Here is a 23716-nt window from a genome sequence, read left to right as displayed (position 1 = left end):
TTAATAAACAGGTGTGTTTTTGTGTTGTCATTTTATCTCCAGTTGTACAGGTGACACGTGAGCGCTGAATCTTACCTGTTTGTGTCCTAAAATCCGGCTAATCGCTCAGCTTCGTCCCTGTCAGGCTACATCCATCCGCGGAGGTCTGAGCGGACTCATCCGTCCTGAGGTGTCCGCGCTGCTGCCTGCCCCGGCCCGCCTCACTCACTCACCGGAGCCCGGTGATAGCTCACTCTAAAAAAATGTGATGTGAAACGAAATTACAGCAAACAAGGTTAAAACAGATAATGTTGTATAAACGACGTGTGTTTATTTGAGAATAATTTATTACATTCTCTGAGAAATGTTTTGTTGTGTCATGTAATGCACTGCTGAATCAAAATTAGGGAGAATTAATTTGAATATATGTTTAAAAAAATAAAGAAAAATAAAGAAAAATTGGGGTACAAATTGAGGGTAAATTGACAAGTTTTTGAAATAAAAGGGAAAAAAACAAATTTAAAAAAAAGAAAAATGTGGAAATGAAAAGATAATTTATGTGTCCGAAATGTTATTAATTTTGATATATTTTGTAAAATTAAAAAAAATCACAATTTAAAAAACACACCATGGAATAGAAAACAAACAAAAGAATAAACAAGAAAACAAAAACATCTGTGGAAGTGAAAAGATGATTAGTATGTCCACTCTTTTTTTAAAATTTCTTTTTATTTTAAAGTCTGATTGTGTTTGACTGTTTCACTTTGTCACCTGGCTATAAGACTATATATATATGCATGAGTTTTTTTAAAGAAAATAAAGGAAAACATTAAAAGTAGGCGGAAAAGGGAACACAAATGTTTTCAAATACTTCTGCATCACACACATAATTTGAACCATTACTGTAAGAGATAGAGGTATCATTGTGTCTTTAAGTTTCTAAGTTAGTTTTATAAACCACACAAAAAAGAAAACAAACAAAAGAAAGATTAGATCTGTGATGAAAAAAGAAACTTGACAACCGCATCAGTCTGAAACAGTAAATCCCTCTGTATGCAAAACACACCATCAGCTCTGCCCGAAAACATCAATATGTGAGTCAGTTCCCGGCAGCATCCTCGCCTCGTGTCCACAAACGTCCCCCGGCTCTCCGATGAGGAGACTTTTTCTTCCTGTCGGGTTTAACAGATGCTTGACTCTCTTTCAGCGGCACAGATGTGGTGAAGGAAAAGACGAAAAATGTAGAGCTGCAGGGCTTTTTCAGAGTCGAAATAATAGTTCACCGAGCAAATTCTTATTCCCAGTAATAAATGTGACAGTGAAAGATCCAGATTACTACAGATGAAACCGCTCATCAGCACAAACTAACACCAGCATAAAATAGGCGACTATATCAGACATCTGTTAAAACCCAAAGAGCATGAAGTGTAACTCCTGAAAAAACTCGTATTTGAGAGCAGCAGAGGGCGATCTCCCTCACATCGTGTTTTTGGCTAATATAAAAAGATGGTTAAGTAAGAACCAAAGTCCTAAAATCAGACCTAAAACTTTACTCAGTGCTCATCGTCTCAATTTCTACGCAACATAACATCATAATTCAGCAGCACACAGGCAGTCCTGTGCAGAGGTAGCTTAAATGTAGGAATATATGGTTATTGAGTTAGGATAATCTACATTTTCACAATTTTTTCACACAATTTTACTTAAGTTTGAGTATGAAGTAAAAAGACAGAATTTGGTTTAAGTGGTTGGATTTAAATTTGTAACATCAGAAATGTAGACGTTCACACAGAAGATCTTGACTGATTTTGACAAAAATAAATCACAAGATACATATTTGTGTCAATGAAGACCTCACAAATTCAAATGTAAGATTATTTAATGACTTTTTAAGGCCTAGCATGTGTATAACTAAATGTAACCCTTTGAAACTAAGGCAAATTAGCATGACTCCTTTCTAAATCATGGGAGGAAGACAAGGAGCAACTTAAGAAGAATTTTTTTAAAGAAAGCAAGAAATTAATATTTTAAAAAAGTACAAGAAAAGAAAAGAAAAAAACAGGGAACAAAAACAAGGAACTGACCTGAAAAAAGGTGATTAAAGAAATTTTTAAATATTTAATTTAACCAGAAATATAATGTCTCTCTACCTTTTTCAAGTACAGTTTTCAAAATCTACTAATTTCTTGCAATATGCAGGATATTTCACACCGGGTTGCTCGCTGCAGGGTTCAAAGTTTTAAACAGCTTTTGAAAGGCGTCTAAACACAGCACAAGAAAACTGATGTGGATCCAGATTTCAAAGGGTTAAAACACGTTAAGACCTTTTTAATGACGTCCTGTAAATGAGATCAGAACCAGAGCTTAAACCATTCCAGCGTACTGGATCAGTGCATCCCGAAAACTACTATAAAACTTTAAAAAATCAATGCTGCAAAATTGTCAGTGCACGTTCAGAAATATTTAACCCATAAATGTGAATCAGCCCAGTTTTACGTTTAATTTGTGAAGAAAACTTTCATTTTCTCACATTCCTCCACAGTGAACACGATGTTCTGATATATTTTTGTCGTGATTAAATGTGGACCCCGATGACTTCAAAGCATCAAGAATTTTATCCATTTTTGGTTTCTCCGTTCAGCGTGAAGGTACGCGAGAAAACAAAATATTCTTCAACTATTCAGCATAACATGAGGTGAGTAACTGATATACAAATGATGATTTTGGGGGTGAAATATTCCTTTAACCCTTTGAAAACTGCAGCCACATCGCTTTTCTTGTGCAGCTTTCAGATGATTTTCACAAGCAGTTATTTAGAAAAATATTTTTAAAAAGCAATGGGAAAATATCTGCGGAAACAAACAAAACAGCTAGGAAAAAACAATATTTCTAATTACCATAATCACATATTTGAATTTATGTTACATAATTATTACAATTTTAAACACTTTTTCCAAGACAAGTTTGTATGTTTTTGCGTCTTTTTTTTAGATTAATTTCAAGTAATTTTTTGTACTTTTTACTTATTTTTGTTAAATTTGCGGTCATTTCTTTCCTTGTTGTTTATTGATTTTTTCCCCATGTTTTTAAAGGCAATGTGCTCAGGTTTCAAAGGGTTAACACCATAACCGTGGACACAGCAGATATTTCTATCAACTATTAAAAAACCAAAACAAACGATGAATCTGTCCGGTACCTGCAAGTGTGTGGAGTCAACAGTCTCTCACCGGACCTGTCCTGAGCGTCTGCTTTCCTTAACCCTTTGAAACCTGGACCTTTGGCCTCATTTCTTTCAGAAACATTGAAAGAGGGAAGTGAGAAATTAGTAAAAAGTACCAAAAAAGAACAAAAAAAAATATACACATAAAAAGAAAATTAGTACAAAAAAACAAACAAAACAAAAAGAAAAAAGGGGGAAAGTTGAAAAGAAAATAGAAAAAATCTTTAAAATGATAATAATTCTGTAAAATAATTTTAAATATACAGTATAATTATGGTAATAAGAAATATAGTTTTCAGTCCATTTTTCTTCTTTAGCGTTATTTATAGGACATTTTTGTCAGGTTGCTCACAGCCTTTTTCCCATGTTTAAGTGATCAAACTGATTTGCTCGGGGTTCAAAGGTTTGATATTGTGAAAAGCGTCTGATTGCAGCACAAAGAAGTGATGCTGATCCAGGTTCCAAAGGGTTAACTGTAGTGCATGCTGGGAAAACATAATCATAGAAACCATAGGACCGGACGGTCACATCGCCCTTAGATGTCACAGTCTTCGCGTGTCTCCGTTCAGTCTCTTTTGCCGTCTCTCTGTAAATCCAGTCTGTACTCGTACAGAGTGAAGTTTGTGATTTTGGCAGCCAGCTCAGGAACGACGAACTCTTGTATTTTCTCGTAGCCCACGTGCTCATATAGCTTCTGAGCGTCCGTCTGCACCACAGAGGTGTAGAGGACGACGGCCGCGTAGCCTCTGTCACGAGTAAAATCAGCCACTGTCCGACACAAGGCCTTGGCGATGCCCATCCCGCGGTGACTGCGGTGTACAGACATGCGTTTCAGCTCCAAGCACCCCGGCGCTTTCTCGGCCGGGAGGCAAGCCACCGTGCCGACCACCCGGCCATCGACCTCAGCCACCCAAAAACACGAGTCCTTCTGCTTCAAATAGGTCTCACTGATGTTGTTGAGGTCCTTCTTGAGGGAGGTTTCGATGTACTTGCTGAACATGTAGACGACAAACTGGCGGGCCCCGGCCAGGAGGAGGGTGACGGCCAGGATGGGTAACAGGAAGGACTTGGAGCTGGTCATGAGAGCGCAGAACGTGACCATGAGCACCATCTGAGTCGCCGGCTGTTTCAGAACGTGCATGAAGGACGAGGGCACGTGCTCGCTCATCCCGAGGGTGAAGATCTCCTTCACTGAATCGGCGTCATCATCCCGATACTTCCGTATCTGGATACTGGCCATGGCTCAGCCGTGCTTTTGAAACAACAGGAGGGCAAAACGTAACGTGACAAAATTCTACAAGAGACGAGAAAAATCAGTTTACCGTCAGATATTTATTCTTTTGTCCTTTTGTTTTGCTTCTTTTCAGCATCACAGTGTGCTAAAGCCCGTCCGTATATCTCTGAACTGTAGTGCAGTGACAGCTAAGAGCCTGATGTCCGAAAATCCTACAAAAGTCCTAACATCTAAAAAAACGCCCTAAAATCCTGGAAACACCTTAAAATCTGAAAAAACATCCTAAAATCCTAGAAATGTACTAAAATCCTAAAATGTTCTTTAGTCCTCTAATTGCTCTAAAAATCAGAGAAATGTCCTAAACTCCAACAAACGTCATAATATTCTAGAAACGCCCTAAAATCCAAGAAGTTTCCAAAAAATCCTAGAAAGGTCTTAAAATCTGACAAATGTCCTGAACTCCTAAAAACGTCCTAACCTCCTTGAAATGTACTAAAATCCTGAAATGTTCTTTAATCCTCAAATTGCTCTAAAGTCGGAGAAATGTCCTAAACTCCAGCAAACTTTATAATATCCGAGAAATGAACTAAAATCCTAGAAGTTTCCAAAAATCCTCCAAACAACCTAAAATCATTGAAACGTCTGAAAATCCTAGAAACTTGCCTAAATCCCTAAAATGTCATTAAATCATTGAAACCCAACTGACGACCCAAAATCCTAGTATTTTCCTAAAATCCGATAAATGCTTGAAAATCCAAGAAACGTCCTAAAAATCCCTAAAATGTGCTAAAATCCAAGAAATTCACTGAAATCACGATGGTGACTTTTCAAGGGAATTACTGGCCATTTTCTGGCATATTTTCTTCTTAAAATATGCTAAATTAAATTAGTATTTTTAAGCTGCTGGTGTCACTACAGCCTCTAGGTTGTAGTATAGACTGGTATATACTATCAGAGGGATGAAGTACACCGTGGTACCACGTTTACTGCACAGAAGTACAGCTGAGAGGTTCTTTATTGACGTTTACTTTACTTTTACTCGCTTAAACGCAGTACATTTTGATATTTTAATCTTCTTTATGAATGCGTGGCTCTGACTCTTTCTGGAGAATCACATCCGTCATTTTTTCTCCATTTAACAAACTCAATAATCAATCAAAACCATCGATAATCATGGCGGAAGTCAGATGGTAAACAAAGCGGAGTCGATGACATCAACCGTCACGTGACAGTCGGTGCTAACGGTTTTAACGGTGCACGCGGATATCTCACTGACGACAACTTTGATAAAAAAGATAAAACTTTGCTACGTGAGTTTAGTAATTGGACATTAAACTAAATAAATAAACTCCGCGCGTCCTCAAAGAAAACGGTCAGACTTTAAATCCTCTCCACGAGCTAACGGCAGCTAGCATCGGCGCTAGCCTCACAAAGCTATCACGCGGATGTTACTCGATGTAATCTGATTAAATCTGAGGAAATTAATTAAAATATTAAACGTGACTCACGTGTTTTCAGGTGGCAGCTTGATGGCGGCGGAGCTCTGAATGTGCTGAGGGCGAAAGTTTCCTGAAGTCAAAAACGACTCATTTCGTTTGTTCGTACTTCCGCACCCCGAGGATAACGCGTTCACTGAACAGGGCTAGAGTGGGAATATCACGTATCCCTTAATCCAGTATGAGATTATCGTGTTTTATAGACTCCAAACATTTTGCTATAACGTAGTTAAAACTTTTGTCTTTGTCAAACATATATCAGTAAATTGGACTAATTATCTGGGTGTTTTTTCCCTAATGGGCTGCTCCTAATTTTTACTAAAGATTTAAAAAATTACGAGCTGTACAGTGTCACCTGAACGCAGCGTGCATCACTTCCTCCTTATAGCGGAGTGGCAACAGACCACCTGACTCTATAATTTTTTATTTTTTTTTTAAGGAAAATAAATTATTTAATATAATTTAAACAATACTCACCCCAAGTCTGTGAATTAATATTTACTATTATATTAATATATATTTTTAATTAACTTTTTTTCTTTTTTGCTGTCTTTTTCCCCTTTTTTGTTGTTGTTTATAATCAATGATTTTCTACAGCAGTGTTTCCAAAACGTTTTGGCTTGTGACCCTTTAAAACAATCTGTCTACTTGCAACAGTTGTATCTCTATATATTGTGATTAATTCAACTAAAAAATTATTTTTTTCGCCTGTTTTTTGGTTTAAGATTCATTTTATGAAAGGCACAAATAGGTATATTAACCAAAAATTTGCAAAAGCAAAGGCAAACACCAAAGGAAAGTCTAAACACATATATTTTGGTGTTGCAGAAACATGTTTTTCTCCTTTTTTATCTTACATATAATCTTGGAAATCACTGATATACAATATATGATTTATTTTCAAATTTTATTTCTATATTTATTTATATATGTATTTTTATAATTTGGTTTTATAAAATATAATAATTACATCGTGCTTTATGTGCCATAAAAACAGCATATATTGTAAATACCATTTGTGTTTTTAAGCTTTACAGGCAATAAAAAAGAAATACTAATATTCATTTTTTTAATGTTTTTAATCAAAGCCACACAAATATTCATAAAGAAGTCCTGAAATTTATGAGCTTTTTCTGTGAAGTAAAATTTGTTGTTTTTACCAAATTTTTTTTTTTTTTTAGGTGATCCGCAGCAAAACCTCATCTCCAGCTGTCCACAAGAAATCGAACCAAGTTTCAAAAGTTTAAATGCGAGTAAAAAGCATGTAAATGCAGCAGAAGAAAACCAATGTTGATCCAGGTGTTGATGACTTTTGACGTGGCAGTAATTTTTGTTGGAGCACAGTTTGTGTCTTAAATTTGACAGACAGCAAAATACAAATTATATTTAAAATGACAAAAATTCAGAAAGAAAAACTAAATAAAAAGACCCAGTGAAGGTCACAGAGGTCACAGCACTCAGAGGTCAAACGCGGCTGCCATCAGAGCCAAAACATTGACTGTTGTCACAATAACAGCTGATGTTGGTTTACACGACAGCACCAGTAAAGTACAATAAATGTGAGGCATTTCACACTTTATCAAGACTGAAAAAAATAATTTATTGTCTCTTAAAAGCACAATTTGACTAGAGTTTAAACATCAAATGATTGTGAAGATTTTTCCCTTTTTTGTGCAGTGAACTAACTTGATAGTCAAAAGATATAAAAGCATAATTTTTCCTTTAAACATTTTGGTTTTGTTTGTACAAAACATTCATTTTACATTCATTTTCCCGCCCAGACGAGTGAGCAGAAACAGAAGCAGCTCTTTTTTATTATTATTATTATTATTTTTCATTCCAGTTCCTCTGTCTCTGTCCCCTCGAACCCAGCTTGATGTCTCCGTCCCCTCGAACCCAGCTTGATGTCTCCGTCCCCTCTAATCCAGCTTGATGTCTCTGTCCCCTCTAACCCAGTTTGATGTCTCTGTCCCCTCTAATCCAGCTTGATGTCTCCTGCAAACATGGTGATCAGCAGTATGATGGTGAAGCCGGTGAGCAGCCCGGCGTTCTGGATCATGAAGAAGACGACTTTGGTGGACGTCCGCTCCTGTTCCCGTAATATGTTTTCCATCTCTGGGAACTGAGATCGAAAACGACAGTCAGACAATCACAAACACACAATGGCTTCATTGTTCAGCAGTAACTGGAAGTAATAATATCAAAAACAAGAAGTGTGATTCAGCTGATTTCTGAGGCTTCAGTTATTATTTTGTTTCCATAGAATGAAACTGGAGAAAAAACACAAGTAAACGTTTTCATCATCTGACTGCTGATGTCGACAAAACAGGTTTAAAATTTAGAGGAAGACCAGATGGAGGTCATCATTTTTAGGATGTTTGTCTTAATGTCAGCAAACCCCATAAAAAGACTGAATCAGCATTAAATGTTTTATTAAAGTCATCTGTGCATCTTCTTACTCACTGAATAAAGTCTGAGAGCTGCCAGATCATTAACAAGTTTAAATTAAAGGAACTCAAACGTTTTTAGTAAATTCAACATGTTTAAAATACACAAAAGATTTATTAACATTAACTACACAGAGCAGGGATACTCCACCTGCGCTGCTCGCGGGCCACTTTTGCAAAATGACAGGAGGCCAGCGGCCAGTGGGACACATACGTCTGAGATTTTAGGACATTTCTCAGATTTTAGGACATTTTTAGGATTTTGGCGTTTTTCTCATACTTTAGGACGTTTCAAGGATTATAGGACATTTCTAGGAATATAGGCGATATTCAGGATTTTATGATATTTCTAGGATTTTATGATGTTTCTAGGATTGTAGGACATTTCTATGATTCAGAACATTTTTAGGATTTTAGGACATTTCTAGAATTCAAGGATGTGTCCAGGATTTTAGGACATTTTTAGGATTTACGACGTTTTTAGGATTTTGGGGTTTCTCTCAGACTTTTGAACATTTCAAGGATTATAAGACATTTCTAGGAATATATGATATTTCTAGGATTTTATAACGTTTCAGGGATTTTAGGACATTTCTGGGATTTTATGATATTCCAAGGATTTTAGGACATTTCTATGATTTTAGAGCATTTTTAGGATTTTAAGACATATCTAGGATTTGAGGACGTATCTAGGATTTTAGAATGTTTTGAGGATTTTAGGACATGTCTAGGATTTTCGGACATCAGGGTCTTAGCTGTCACTGCGCTACAGTTTAGTGATATAGGGATGGGCTTCAGCACACTGTGATGCTGAAAAGACGCAGAACAAAAGGACAAAAGAATAAACATCTGATAGTAAACTGATTTTCTCGTCTCTTTGTATTGTAATATTTTTTCAGACCTCTGTTTTACTTTCTTCATGTGTTCTGCTGACAATAACAAACATGTAGAAACATGTAGAAAAATAAATAAACATCGCTGAAAGAAAGAGAAAAATGAAAAAAGAAAATGCGTATCGGTGTGCAGGTGCAGAGTATCTGTCCTCGGGTTGTGTAATGTCACTCACCATGTCCGCCAGTGCAATGTACAGGAACATTCCTCCTGCGATGGCAAAGATTATGTTGGGGGCAAAGTTGCTCCCGAGCAGGATGCCGAACACGAGGCCGACGTAACACGCCACGGCGGACAGCAGGTTGAAGAAAATGGCTTGTGGGACGCTCATTCCAGCGTTCAGCAGGATCACAAAGTCACCTGCACACAAGACGTCGATACAACAAGGGTTAAAAGTCACAAATGAAATATACTGTACACATTATTTATTTGTAAAGAGGAGCAAATATCTGAGAAAGAAACAGCCTTCTTCTTATATGACTGTTGTACTGGATTATTTCTATTTTTATTTATTTATTTCGTTTATTCAGTATTTGGAGAAGAAACACACTCAGAAGTTCGGGTGCAGTTTTGCAGGGTGTCAGCAGAGGCCAATAAAGATCAGAAATCCTACTTTTAGTTTGAGTGAAAAGATAAAACCAGTTTGTAATCCCTTAAAATTCAGGTTTACTGTTTAATTTCACCTGTAAAGTGGTGCAGATTTCATTTTATTTTATTGAACCGTGTATATCACAAACATACAAAAAATGATCAGGCGCGATGGTATTCTTACTCATGTTTATTTGCCACCCTGTGATTTTATTATGCTATGGGTGATAACTGAGGTCAATCTGTATATGTGTGTGTATATGTGTGTCTGTGTGTATGTGTGCATATGTGTGTCTTTGTGTATATGTGTGCATATGAGTGCATATGTGTGTTTGTGTGTATATGTGTGCATATGTGTGTCTTTGTGTCTGCAGCTGAGAAAGAAGAGGGAGAAGATGAACTGAGCAATAATACTAAGGGATATAGGATATTAATAGTGATGAGAGGTATATATATATTACATATACATAATATTGAATATAATAATATTAAAAAAGAGAAATTAATTATAAATAAATACGTTGAAATAATATTAATAAAAATAATAATGGTAGAATTAAGATTTCATAGCCTCTTAAGAATCAAATTATCTGTAAATTAAAAAAAAAAAAAGTGATGGAATTATTATAATTTTTTTAATTTATTTTAAAAAATCAAATAAATAAAATTAATTTAAAAAATAACAATGCAGCAAAAATAATACTACTACTATTAAAATACTACTACTAATATTAATAATAATAAATAAACACATAAAAAAGAAACTAAAAGTAAATAAGTAAAGCGGTAAATGAAAAGACAGAGGAGTTGGCGCCTCTTGTCACCCTCTGAGGTCCTGCTCAGGCAGAGGTCAGCTGGTCTCGGCTGCCAGTTCTCCCAGTTTAACTCTGGTCGCCCTCAGACCCCGTCTGTCTGTTTTCCAGTTTGCTAATTGTCTCAGAACAAGTTGTTAATGTCTCACTCACCCAGCTCGTGGGGAAACTCCTCACACACGATGGCGGTGGACGTACTGAACCCCGTCAGCACCGACACGGTGAAGGAGGCGCCGATAGCCAGGCCATCGATGAAGTTGTGCAGCGCGTCGCTCAGAGTGATCATCCACGCCACCGTCTTGATGCTGGAGATGCGCTGTCCTCGCAGCCAGCGGCACGTCACAGCGGACACCTGGACGTCCTGCAGGAGAGACGCGGCGGGTTAAAAGACCGTGACCTCCGTTCGATTACAGAGAGACAAGCAAACAGTGACCTAATGTGGATATAGTGAGCCGCAGAGATAAAACACAATACCATGTTTAAAACCCAAAGTTCACTTCATCCACAAAATAAAGGACAAAGTTGAATATTTTGCTTTTTGACTTCTGTTCAATATTTTCTGAAGGCATTTCCTCATCAATACAATAAAGTGGAAAACAACAAATGTTTAGATTTTAAATTAAGTTGGATCTTATTGATTTCTGTTTCATTTTCTCTGATTTTAGGAGATTTCTAGGATTTTATGGCATGTCTTGGATTTCAGGATGTTTGTAGGTTTTTAGGACATTTCTAGAATTTATGACATTTCTAGGATTTTAGGACATCTCAAGGGTTTAAAGATGTTTTTAATGTTTTAGGACTTTTCTAGACTTTTAGGACATTTCTAGTATTTTTGGATGTTACGAGGATTCTGGGGAAATTTCTAGAATTTTGGGTCATTTCTATGATTTTAGAGCATAATTAGGATTTTGAGATTTTTTTCTGATTTTAGGACATTTCTAGGATGTTAGGACATTAGTGTCTTATCTCGGAGGGGTGTGGGATCCTCCACTGGCTCTTTTTTTGATCGACAAGCTCTATTCTGATGCTCTTTTATGCACTCTGACACCTTACGTATACTAAAAGTACAAAAAACAATTCCCAGGAGCCAGATTTGGCCTGCAGGCCGTAAGTTAATTATCACTGGGTTCGGGGATCAACACAGTCACAGAGATTCATCCTCTGGAGATCACGAATGTACAAAATTCTCAAAGCAATCCCCTTTAAAAGTTGTTGCAATGGTTCAAAATAAAGACTTGGAGGATATCTTACTCACTGAAGCCGTGAGTCAACAAAGCGTGTCCATCTTGGATCACAGACCCGGATGAGTCAAACTTTAGGAAATATTTTCCCTGAAGGAAACTGCTGCGTTTGCAACAGAGCTCCTCCATTATGAATATAATGGCACGAGTGTTTGTGATGAGAAACCTGAGATCAGGCGGATGCACACAGAGCCTTCGGGTCCTGGTTTAAGATACTCTGCAGTGACAAAACGGCCCTTTTATTGGCCGCGGCCAAACAAGGAGTCTTTGTGCTCCACGCGGACAATTCCAGCATTTACCAGGAGGCGAAGGATCTGCGGCCTTCGTCCCTCTGTGACACCGGCGTGTCTGTTTGTTTAGTGTTTTGGAGCCAGACTCCTCCTTACGACACGAGGGATTTTACTGTTAAATATTAACAGCAGCTGTAATCGGCCCGTGTCGCTGATAACAGCTCAATAAATGACTCTACAGTAACAACTAAACATCTGAGCTGGCAGAAAAACAAAACAAGTGTGCCATAAATACATTAGAATATCATCACTTTAATGGTTGCTTTATCTTCTTTGGAAAAATACTGCATATATATATATATATATACCCATATATACTGTGTATACCTAATAACTGTGTGTCTCAATGAGGGGACTGTGTGTATTTTTTAGTCATCTGCAGTCATTACGGGTCTTCTTTTAGTTATTTTGTGTTTCTTTGAGGTCGTTTTGCATCTTTTTGGTTGTTTTCTGTCACTCTGTGGTCATTCTGTACGCTTGTTTTGTGTCTCTGTGTGGTTTTTTTGTGCCTTTTTAAAATTGTTTGAGTCTTTTAGGTCATCTTGTGTCTCAATTTGGTGATTTTGTGTCTTTTGGGGTTTTTTTTATGTCTCATTGTAGTCATTTTGTGTCTTCTTGTAGTTATTGACTGTCTCTTTGAAGACGTTTGTGTCTCAGTTTGGTAATTTTGTGGCTTTTTTATGTCATTTTGCCATTTTGTGTATTCATGAGGTAATTTTGTATCTTTTTTATGTTTCTTTGTGTCACTTTGTGTCTCTTTGTGGGTTTTTTGCCCATTTTTGTAGTTCATTTGTGTCTCTCAGGTAATCACATATCTCAGTGGGGTAATTGTGTGTCTTTTTTGGTTGTTTTCTGTCACTTTGGCGTCATTCTCTATCTCCTGAAGACGTTTTATGTCTCTTTGGAGTCGTTTTATGTCTCCTTGTGGTTGTTTTGTGCCTTTTTTAAAGGCATGTGGGTCTGTTAGATCATTTTATGTGTCAAAAAGGTGATTTTGTGTCTTTTTTAGTCGTTTTACGTCACTTTGTAGTCATTCTGGGTCTTCTAGTTGTTTTCTGTCTCTTTGTAGTCATTTTGTATCTATTTGAGGTTGTTTTGCCCATACTGTTCTCATTTTTTGTCTTTGAGGGAATTTCATGTATCACTAAATTATTTGTGTCTTTTTTATTGTTTTATGATTAGTCATTTTGTGTCTCCTTGGTGGTTGTTGGTGGTTGTTTTGTGTCTTTTTTTGAGTCGTTGGCGTCTTATGTGTAGTTTTGTGTCTCATCGAGGTAATGTTGTGTCTCTTTTGTGCCATTGGACAAATACTGGTTACGTCGGCACATTTCACCCTTAACATGACTCGCAGTGTGAACTCCGACTGATAAGATGTTTTAAATACCGTTGTGCATTTATAGTCCGCGATACATTCCTGTCAGCTGTGTCAGTGATAGAGGATCCAGGTGGACAGCAATCACACAATTAATTAAGATAACAATATTGATAACAATTCAGGGAAAACTCATTGTTTTTACAGGCTTATCTTAAGACTTTGCTACTTATTAGATAAAACACGATTAAGTTCAGTCATGATTGCTGTGCGGGTTAATGTGACATGTGTGCAGACAGAGTTGGTCAATCCAGCGGGGGTCAGTGCTACAGCATGTGTCCAGAATCTGTTGATATAGTCCAACACTATCTGAGTTTGGTAAGGGCTATCTTTATAGTTCAAACTGCAAGTAATCAAAGGGAGATGGATGTTTAAATGCAGCTTGAATGGTAAAAATCAGTTCAGACACTGTGGAGATATCAGTGTCTAAAGTCAAGAAGTTGTCTTTGCTCTTGAAGGGGGGCAGGTTTCACAGAGTATAAAATCAGAGGGCTTTTAGCTGTGATACACAGTGAACATTTGGCTGAGGGAAAAACACTGTTAAAGGTATAAAACCCTTTGAAAAGTGTCCTTAATGTGTCCATTTAGGAAATATTGAGCTTGGAAAAATTTAAACCTGGAAGCATGGATGGTTTACCAAATGGTAGAGTCCCAGGGGCCCAAAGTTTTAGGCGTCCCTTGGAGAGCAAGATTTAAAATGTCATTTTAATTCGTAACTTAAAATGACCGCAGAGAGATGAAAAAGGGACAGCAAAAAGGCCAAAATAACTACAAGTGAACTGAGAATGACTACAAAGCAGCTTAAAATGACTGAAAAGGGCACAAATTACCCAAACAACTGAAGAAAATACAAAAACCACAAAAAGACACAAAACAGACACAGGACAAAGAGACACATAACAACCAAGGAAGACACAAAAATACCTCCAAGACCCAAACAACTAAAAAGAAAAAAAGAAACAAAACAACCATAAAAAGACACAAAATGACTAAAAAGAAACATTAAGTAACTACAAGAAGCCACAAAATGATTACAAAGTGACAAAAAAACATAAAATTACGTCAGAGACCCAAAATACAAAAACACGACACAAACAACCACAAGGAGACACGAAATGACTAAAAAGAGACAGAAAAAGACCAAAAAAAGTTACAAAAAGACCCAAAACACTAAAAACAAACTCCACACAAATGTTTAAAAAGACACACAAAATTACCTTAAAGAGACACAAAACCAAAAACACACTTAAAAAAGACACAAAATAACCATAAAAAGATGCATAACCACTACAAAGAGACACAAAACCACCACACAGTCTGTGTGTCTCGCTCCTGTGTAGGACAGGTGGTGGGGCCCTCCGTGTATCTCTGCCCAGGGGCCCTTTGTCTCATAATCAGCCCATGCCTGAGAGCGTCCCAACAGGCGAACTTCAAAATAAAAGAATAAATCTCCGGTCTGTGCTGTTTAATTTGGCAGTGTGAGATTTCTGGTACCTGAGACGGCGTCACGTCCGTTTGCGGAGGCTCCGGGTTCGGGCTGCTTCTGTCGGTGGCGATGATGTTGACGGCGGTCAGGACGATCGAGTCCTTTTTCTCCGCTATGTCTCCGTTGCGGACGGAGTTTTCTTGAGGCGGCTCTGCAGGAGTGAAGTGGCTGTGGCCGTGCTAAAAAAAGAGAAACAGCACGTATTTAATGTACTGACAGACCGAGAGGATAAAGAGAGCTTTTTTTTCAATTCAATTTTTGACAAAAGTTTGACATTTACGGGTCAGATGTTTTTTTACTGAGAAACATATTTTTTTTAGAAATAATCACAAATTACACTGAGGTGGTTTTTCTTCTTCTAATCTACCGAAAAAAGTCCAAACCTACCTGACCTTCAGCTCTATGCTGTTTCCCGTCCCGTTTCCTGATTAAAATGTCTTTTTGTGTTAGTTTAACCTTTTGAAACCTGAACAAAATGACTTAATTTCTCTCAAAAACATGGAAAGAAAGCAAAGAGCAACAAAAGAAGAAATGACCCAAAAATTAGCAAGAAATTAGTAGAAAACTACCTGAAAATTAGTGGGAAGAAGAAAGTTTAAAAAAAATAAACAAGGAAACAACCTGGAAAAAGTGCTTAAAAATGATAGTCATGTTAAATGTGTAATTAGAATAATTATAAATATTTTATTACCTTTTTTTCACCTTAACATTTTCCCTAGCTTTTTAAAAAAGTTATTTTCTAAATCGAATAATTTCTTGTGGTCTTGAAGTTGCATTTCTTACCAAGTTGCCGATTACGTTGCTCAAGATTTAAAAGTTTAAATTCCAGTGAAAGGTGTCGAAAGCAGCACAATAAAAGTGACGTCACTCCATGTTTCAAATTTACTATCTACTATGCGATCATATCAGTTTTATATCGACTGAAGGTCACAATGTGTGACCTCCGTGTCATCACTGCTGTGCAAAATGATTAAAACTGAAATGAATAAATCACATGACTCCCATAAAGTGGAACTTCACTCACTGTTGTCCCCAATTAGCAGCCAAATTATCTGATAAACGCGAGCGCTCATCTGGCAGCTACACAACAGATACTGAGGATATGACTGTGTAGTAAAAGAAAAGTGCTTTGCACTGAGTCAACTCACTCTGTGACCTCACCTCATGATCGACCCGCAGAGTCATTTTCAGAATCTTCTCCACGAAAAAAAGGAGGTAAAAACCTCCGAATATTCCAACTGCATTGGCCACGTAGTTATCTGCTTTGGGATCAAAACCCAGAGCCTGTGGACGAGCAGGAGAGCGGCACGTTAGCTGCTGCGTATTCACGTTTATTAAACATCTTCAGAGGATGAATGCGCTCCGCCTCCCACAAACCTCCGGGATGAGCTGAAGCACGGCGTTGGAGAAGAGCGTCCCGATGGCGAGGCCGATGAAGTAGGTCAGCACTTTGGGGAAATAAGGCTTCTTGGTGAAGGGGATGAGGAAGAGGCCGAGCAGAGCGGCCAGGTTGATCACGGTGACCGCCAGGAACCCGTAACCCCAAACTGTTGGTGCAGAGAGCAGAGTGTTCGATTTTAAACTCTATTTTAGTATATGAGTATATGAGTATATGAAAACATGTACATCAGTGTACAAATACACTCATACAGTCACACATTCCCACAGACAAAGAAGATAAGATGAACAATGACAAGAGCAGCAACAACAACTTTTTTTGTTCTTTTTTAGGTAATTATCTTGTACTTCTTACATTTTTTTAACAGATTTTTCGCTAATATTTGGGTATTATTTTCTGAAGTGGATCACTGCCTTCTTCCCACTTTTCAAAGGGTAAAAAATAATATAGAACAACCAAAAAATTAGTAATTTAGTTTGCTCCATAGTAGATGATGAAAATATTATTATTATTATTATTAGTAGAAGTAGTAATAACAATAATAAAAATAAAATAATAATAGATTTTAAACTTACCAAAAATACATAAATAATTAATTAGATTTAAAAAATAGAACAGTAAAGTAATATCCCAAACATCAAAGTCATAGAGATAAAATGAGATAAAATAAAATGAGATTAAAATAAAATAAAATAAAATAAAATAAAATAAAATAAAATAAAATAGAATAAAATAAAATAAAATAAAATAAAATAAAATAAAATAAAATAAAATAAAATAAAATAAAATAAAGGGTGGATTAATACTTTCATGTAATCCATAAAACATTTCCTTTTAAAGTCAGTGATGCATGTTTCTTTGCCCAAGAAAGACATTTAAATAACAACAGGAAGACTTCATGAAATGAGCGAGACGTTTATCGCTGCAGAGGATTTGAGGTCGTGCAGGACACCAGCGGCCGTACTTTTTTAACCCTGATGACCTTCCTCTCAGCTGCTCCTCTGCCAGTATTAGCAGACCCTAAACACACCGGTGACCCAACCCAAATATAACCGGAGGGGAGCCGAGGAAAATAACTGCTGAGCTGAGGACAATAAACCCTTTTAAATCCTTTATGTTCGACCGTGATTAAAGCAGAAGAATGTCTCTGATCACTGACCGAAGTCTGAAAAGACGTTCATTTCATTGTGTTTCTTCTTGATTAATCACACAGACTCTGTGTTTAGATAGTTGGCTATCAGCTCTCTGTCACATTTTAAGGACCTGAAAACTTATTTTCTCAACTTCTGATGACATTAGTGATCCCACTTAACCCTTTGAAACCTGAGCAGTTTGGCTTGATTTCCTTAAAAAAATGGAAAAAAGGCAATGAGCAAGTTAAAAAACATGACCACAAAATTTGCAATAAAATAAGAAAAAGTTCAAAGAAAATTACTTGAAATTTGGGTTGTTGGCGACTTATTTGATGCTCAAACATACAAATATGTAGATTTTATTTTAATTTCTTTTTTGGGGGGGTCAAATTTAAGGTAATTTCTTGTATTTTCCACAGATTTCTTGCTAATTTTCTGGGTCATTTCTTATTTTGTTGCTCATTACCTTCTTCCCACATTTTTGAAAAAAAATAAATAAATAAAATAAATAAATAAATAATTTGATTGTATTTCCCATCTTTGCCGGACAGCAGTTTTGTGTGAGAGGGGTTAAAAACCCGTCCCCTGTCGATGCCTGTCCCAAATATGAGCCTGTTGAGTTCAATGATTTAAGAAAATAAAAGCCCGGGTTGTTAATTGAAGTTTTAGGGTATTTATTTTTGGAGGAGAGACTGTGCTCAGAACCAGCATGCATCATGATCAACACGCTGAACAACAGTCACAGTTGGCTGTGACCGAGGAGGAGGAGGAGGAGAAGAAGGAGGAGGAGGAGGAGGAGGAGGAGGAGGAGGAGGAGGAGGAGGAGAAGGAGGAGGAGGAGGAGGGCGGCGTGTGGCGGTGAATCTGAGAGGTCAGCGGTTCTGCGGGAGTCAGTTCAGGACATTGTTTGAGCGTTACGACTCATTTACGGGTCTCATGGTTGTGACTTGATTTGATGGTCGATAAGAGAAAAGGTGACGAGCCGAGACAAAAGGCAGGACGTCATTCGCATTCAGCGTGAATCACCTCTGACTGATGGGCTGACGGTGCAGCAGATCCCCAGAGGGGGAAGAAGTACTCAGACTTCTGCTGAAGTAGAAGTATAACAGTACTGAAGTGTAATAACTACAGTAAACATTCAAATGCATGGATGGATTACTGAACAGGCCCACTGGGCTCAGGCACAGGGGCCCTCAGTGTTCGGGGCCCACTGGCCCTCACTTGCAGAGATGTCAAACACGTACCGGCCAGGATTTAAAAGACTTTAAAAGAGATGCAAAGGAACTGCAAAAAGACACAAAATAACTACAAAAGCATGCAAAACAACCACAAAGTGACACAAAATGACTAAAAATAGACACAAAACAACCACACAAAGACACAATGTTATTAAAAAAAGACATAAAACTACAAAAATGAACATCAAATTACCTCAATAAGAGAAAAAATGACCTAAAAGACACAAAATAACTACAAAAGCATGCAAAACAACCACAAAGTGACACAAAATGACAAAAAATAGACACAAAGCAACCATACAAAGACACAAAATTATTTAAAAAAAAGACATAAAACTACAAAAATGAACATCAAATTACCTCAATAAGACACAAAACAACCACAAGGAGACACAAAATGGGCAAAACTAAAGGCACAATAAGAGACAGAATTACTCCAAAGAGACACAAAACAACCACAAGACGAGGCGACTTAAAATGATCAAAAATTACAAAAAATGACCTCAAAAAGACACAAAAAACCACAAGGAGACACAAATGATTACAAAGCAACACAACCAAAAGCAACACAAAATAAATGTCTGTTAATCAGTTGTCGTATGTTATTGTGTTGTATTTATTTTTAGAAAAATCTAATAAAAAAGGAAATAATGTTGTTACAGGTTTTATTAGTTTGTTACAGGAAATTTTGGCGATAGTTGAGAATAAAAAAGAGAGTAAAGATTCTGCTGCGGAGAGAAGGAACGACCTGTGACGGCTCTGAGGTCGTTTTTTAACCCTCCGCAGCAGAATCAAATAAAACTTTATCCAATCAGTGATCAGATGCATATAACCCAAAAATCCTTTTTAAGGTTTACAAGCACCGGAAAAAGAGCCAACTCTCCTAAAAAGATCTGTGTCATAATCGGTGCCAAACCTCATTCAAAGCAACAAACCCTCCTGAACTGAGAATTATCTGAGTCAACAAACAGAGCGACGCTGCGATGAAGCAACTCACCAGAGTAGTCCGGAGGCTGCAGAGCTTTGGGGGCGGTGTAGGGGCAGGAGGGCAGCAGCACCTGGGTCAACACGGCGGGGCAGATCCTCCCCAGATGTCCCACAGTCAGCTGACTGACATTACTGAACCCGAAGTGGGACAAAATCTGCTCTGCCGAGGGACACTGAGGGGAAAGAGGACATGAAACATGATTTTTGTTATTGTTTTTAAATCTGTTTTTGGGTCTAAAAGCTGCATCCTGAACAAACTGGACTGATTTCTTTCAAAAACAAAGGAAGAAGACAGCTAAAGAAGAAATGGCCCCAAAAAAAAGACAATAGTAAAAAAAATAAAAAGGAAACAACAAGAAAATTAGCACAAAAAAAAAGAGAAAGAGAGAGGTAAAAAACAAGAAAATAACCTTAATAAAGGGTAAAAATAAAAAAAACTCTGTTATATAATTTTAAATATATAATAAAAGTTATTTTAAGTATGGGGGGTAGATTTTTTGTGTTGCCTTGAATGACAGGACAGTTTAAGAGTGAAAGGGGAGAGAGGGGACATAATGCAGGAAAGGGCCAAGGCCGGAATCAAACCCACAGCCTCTGTACATGGGGTGCCCGCTCTGCCATCTGAGCTACTAGGCGCCCCCGAAATTATAAATATAGTTCTTTGGAATTTTTTTTCAACAGTCTGGGATAATACCTATAAGCACCCCAAAAACTAGTTTTCAAGTCATTTTTTGTCACACTTTATTATTTTTCTGCAGTTTTCTGAACATTTCTCGCCAAGTTTCTCATTGCCTTTTTCTCCACGTTTTAAAAAGAAATCAAAACAATTTTCTTAAATTATACGGGTTTAAATGCATCTGAACGCAGCACAACAAAACTGATGTGGATCCAGGTTCTAAAGGGTTAAGTTGGTGTGAACGTGTACTTTTACTGATCTGCAGTACTGAAAACAAGAAACTGAACAGAGAATCTGACCTTTATCCTAGTTATCTTTTACACATACTTCCCATTTTTAAAAAGTTAGTTTCAAGTTTCAATTTTATTAATAAATCATCTGTTTGACTACAAAAACCTTCATTTACATGAATTTAAAGGTCATTTCAACTAATAATAATAATAATAATTCTGTAATACCGCAGTATTTTCTGAGATGGTTATGATATGGTGAAAATCTCATTAATGCATGTATGTTTTCTTCTACATGGATTTTTGTTCTTTTTGTATTAAATGTGCTACATGTGTTTAATTATTAGCACAGGATAAAAGGACAGTTATTATGAAGTTAACCTTAATATACTGTAACATAGAAAAGATAAAGTACAAGAGGACTTGTGTACAGTTACTCAATACTTTTTAACACATTGTGTGCATCATTGAAGGCATTGATTACATCAAACAGTAAAAACTATTAACAAAATAATTGGGGGAAAACGGCATAATATGTTAATAAATGACAATTATTTCATCTAAATTAGTCATCACTGAACATTTGCGGTTGAAAAAAGGCCACAGATCACGTTTTCATCACAACACTCATATCAACAGGTTTAAAATCACAATAATATTGCATGAGCCTTTAGTATCATGATAATATCATATCGTATCCTGTTTATTTCCAAATTAGTACAACAAAACCATATTCAACAATTTCACGAGTTTTAAAGTTGGTTTTCTTAAAAAATAAGCCTTAAAAACTTATTTGAAAAACACATAAGAAAGCTTATGTAAATTCGTGTATTTCTGTAAATGATAATTAATGAGCTTACACAGTCTGAAGCGGTGGTTTAACTGAAACAGCAGACACTCACCTCCTGGTCTGACAGCGCATCTCCTGCACTGATGGCCGCAGGTCTTCTCTCGGACATCAACAGCAGTAAATCCTCCAGATTCTCCGTTGAGATTGAATTATTTTCACCATAAAATCTTAAAATATGCTGTAAAAACGCGTGTCCATCCCGGTCAGCCGCGTTTAAACTCTCACATATTGGGACTGAAACTAAAACGCACCACGTGATGACACATTTTAAGTGAAACATTTCTGTTTTTTGGTGTTTGTTGAGTGAAATAAACGTGCAGCTGTGGAGCGACTCACTCAGACACGCTGATATCCGCGCAGTCTGCGGGCTGCAGAGTCACATCCATGGCACTCACAGCGAGGATCCTTTTAAACCGCTTTTCTCTCCCGTGATTCATTTATTGCGGCGGTCCTCTCGTGATGTGCGCTGAGTGATCGATCAGGACTATCGGAGGCGGATCAGGTTCAAAGATCAGTCTGCAGGAAAAGAAAAAAAAAACATGGAGGTGACCGACCGACCGCGTGCACTCTGTGTTTCAATGCTTTCTTTTGTGGCCGACTTTCTCAGTCAGTGCTGCAACGTGCTCACACACACGCGCACACTCCTACTTGGAAGAGTGTGTGTGTGTGTGTGTGTGTGTGTGTGTGTGTGTGTAGAGAGAGAGAGAGAGTTACTTAGTGGACTCAGTTTACAGCTGAACCACTGAGCAGTTTGGAGTTTTAAAAAAAGCCAACAGATGTGTACAGGGCCGTATCCATGGAGTCACTATGGGGGGCCAAACCCACTTGGGGTGGGGGTTTGGGGGTGATCGGGGCCGGAGTGGGACTCATTTTCAGCCCTAAAGTTTCATGGCTCAGACTAGACCAATGTAATTCACAGCCCTTTATACAGGACATATATAATTTCAATTTTAAAATTAGCCTTACGTCACACACCTTTTGTCCTCTGGGGTCATTCTGACCCCGCCCTGTTTTGACTGTTATTGAAGGCAGGTTGTATAAATTGTCAATCAATTCTGTGTCGCACCTTTAGTCTTACTTCAGTCCAACACATTACCAAACATTTTCCCCTTCGTTTTGGAATTTAGGGTCAATAAACCTTGTTTACGTAAGTATAAAAAACATATTTTGATGGCAAAAGATTTAATTTGGGGTCAGATTGACCCCAAGGACAACACAAGGGTTAAAATAAATATATATATTTTTTTTTTTTACTAGTTTTGTGGCATGCTGATGGTTTGGTAATATGCTGCATCTCGTGTGTATCATTTTAATGTTATAAATATAATTTTTCAAAAAATGCCTTACTAGCAGGCCCATCTAAGTCCGAAATATTATTTTCTATAACCTTGTTATTCATAGTTTATATAAAATCGATTAGTCTTTTTGGTCCTTTTGTGCCTCCTTGTGGTTGATTAGTGTTTTTTTGTAGTTATTTCATGTCTACTTGAGACTGTTTTGCATCTTTTTGGATTTGTTGTGTATCTTTTTGTGGTTGTTTTGTGTCTTTTTTAGTTTTTTTTGTAGTGTCTGTGATTAGTTTGTGTCTGTGTTAATTTGACATTATTCATTTTGTCGGTGAAATCAAAGGGGCACCCTGACACTGCGGGCTCTGTGCTCAGTGATCCATCCACAGACTGCGGCACTTTTTTGGGATGAACCCATCATCACTTTTTCATGTGTGCTGCTTGCTGCATGTTTTTGTGTTCGAATGTTTTCTTGCAGCACACTGAGCTCTCAGGGCCACCGTACTCTCTGACTTTCTGCTTTTTTCAAAAGCTTTAACCCTTTGAGGAATATTTATCATGTGTTCCCTTTAAAACCCTTCTGTTGTCGATCAGAGCTCCACCCCTCACACCGCATCACACGAGACAAAGAGGAAACACGTCTGTGTCTGTTCAGATCTCAGTGAGAGGAGACACCCCCCCCCCACACACACACACACACACAGACGGGAATATTTACCTTCATCACGACGCTGCGACTTCAGCTGAAGGAGGACAGTAACAGGAAGTTGTGAAGTACTTCAAACTGCATCCAGTTGCTGCCTGAAAAACACTGAAAGACTCAAAGTGAAAAGTATTTGAGGCAGCAGGGAAATAAGCAGC

The 23716-nt window shown here is 37.4% G+C and overlaps 3 protein-coding genes across 5 annotated transcripts in view; all 3 read right to left on the bottom strand.

Annotated features, from left to right (window-relative positions):
- The window catches only part of dctn1b (dynactin 1b), an 86423-nt gene extending 86210 nt beyond the window's left edge, over positions 1-213 (bottom strand). Inside the window, exon 1 of one of the 2 annotated variants that reach the window (XM_088087837.1) lies at positions 76-213. The gene's annotated coding sequence lies outside the window, so the exon portion shown is untranslated. The remainder of the gene's footprint in view (positions 1-75) is intronic. The other variant, XM_088087838.1, reaches the window with a different exon arrangement.
- Positions 214-1713: 1500 nt separating this feature from the next.
- On the bottom strand, positions 1714-6090 carry nat8 (N-acetyltransferase 8). Of its 2 annotated transcripts, none has more exons than XM_042513964.2 (2): positions 5942-6090; positions 1714-4493 (listed from the first exon to the last, which is right to left on the bottom strand). In XM_042513964.2, the coding sequence occupies exon 2, from the start codon at positions 4437-4439 to the stop codon at positions 3765-3767; it is 675 nt and encodes a 224-aa protein (XP_042369898.1). In that variant the 5' UTR covers positions 4440-4493; positions 5942-6090; the 3' UTR covers positions 1714-3764. The 2 variants fall into 2 exon arrangements, with proteins under 2 accessions (XP_042369898.1, XP_042369899.1); XM_042513965.2 differs by having other exon boundaries at positions 1714-4451; positions 5942-6082.
- An 899-nt stretch (positions 6091-6989) lies between these two features.
- Positions 6990-23713, bottom strand: slc39a8 (solute carrier family 39 member 8). The gene is made up of 9 exons (XM_088087842.1): positions 23574-23713; positions 21622-22085; positions 19824-19986; positions 16434-16603; positions 16218-16340; positions 15065-15235; positions 10821-11028; positions 9443-9627; positions 6990-8051 (listed from the first exon to the last, which is right to left on the bottom strand). The coding sequence occupies exons 2-9, from the start codon at positions 21847-21849 to the stop codon at positions 7905-7907; spliced, it is 1395 nt and encodes a 464-aa protein (XP_087943968.1). The 5' UTR covers positions 21850-22085; positions 23574-23713; the 3' UTR covers positions 6990-7904.
- Positions 23714-23716: the final 3 nt, after the last annotated feature.

The sequence above is a fragment of the Plectropomus leopardus genome, chromosome 14 (assembly GCF_026936395.1).
Source record: "Plectropomus leopardus strain MGB_pleo_1.0 chromosome 14, ASM2693639v1, whole genome shotgun sequence".
Classification (NCBI taxonomy): Eukaryota; Metazoa; Chordata; class Actinopteri; order Perciformes; family Serranidae; genus Plectropomus; species Plectropomus leopardus.
The sequence above is the reverse complement of the archived record's forward strand: the minus strand, read 5'-3'. Positions and strand labels throughout refer to the sequence as shown.

Coding starts and splice junctions, on each gene's coding strand:
- nat8 (XM_042513964.2), bottom strand. CDS start 4,439: ATGGCCAGTATCCAGATACGGAAGTATCGGGATGATGACGCCGATTCA.
- slc39a8 (XM_088087842.1), bottom strand. CDS start 21,849: ATGTTTCACTTAAAATGTGTCATCACGTGGTGCGTTTTAGTTTCAGTC. Junction 16,341..16,433: donor TGCTTCAGCTCATCCCGGAG/GTTTGTGGGAGG, acceptor GCTCGTCCACAG/GCTCTGGGTTTTGATCCCAA. Junction 11,029..15,064: donor CGGACGTGACGCCGTCTCAG/GTACCAGAAATC, acceptor TCTCTCCTGCAG/GACGTCCAGGTGTCCGCTGT.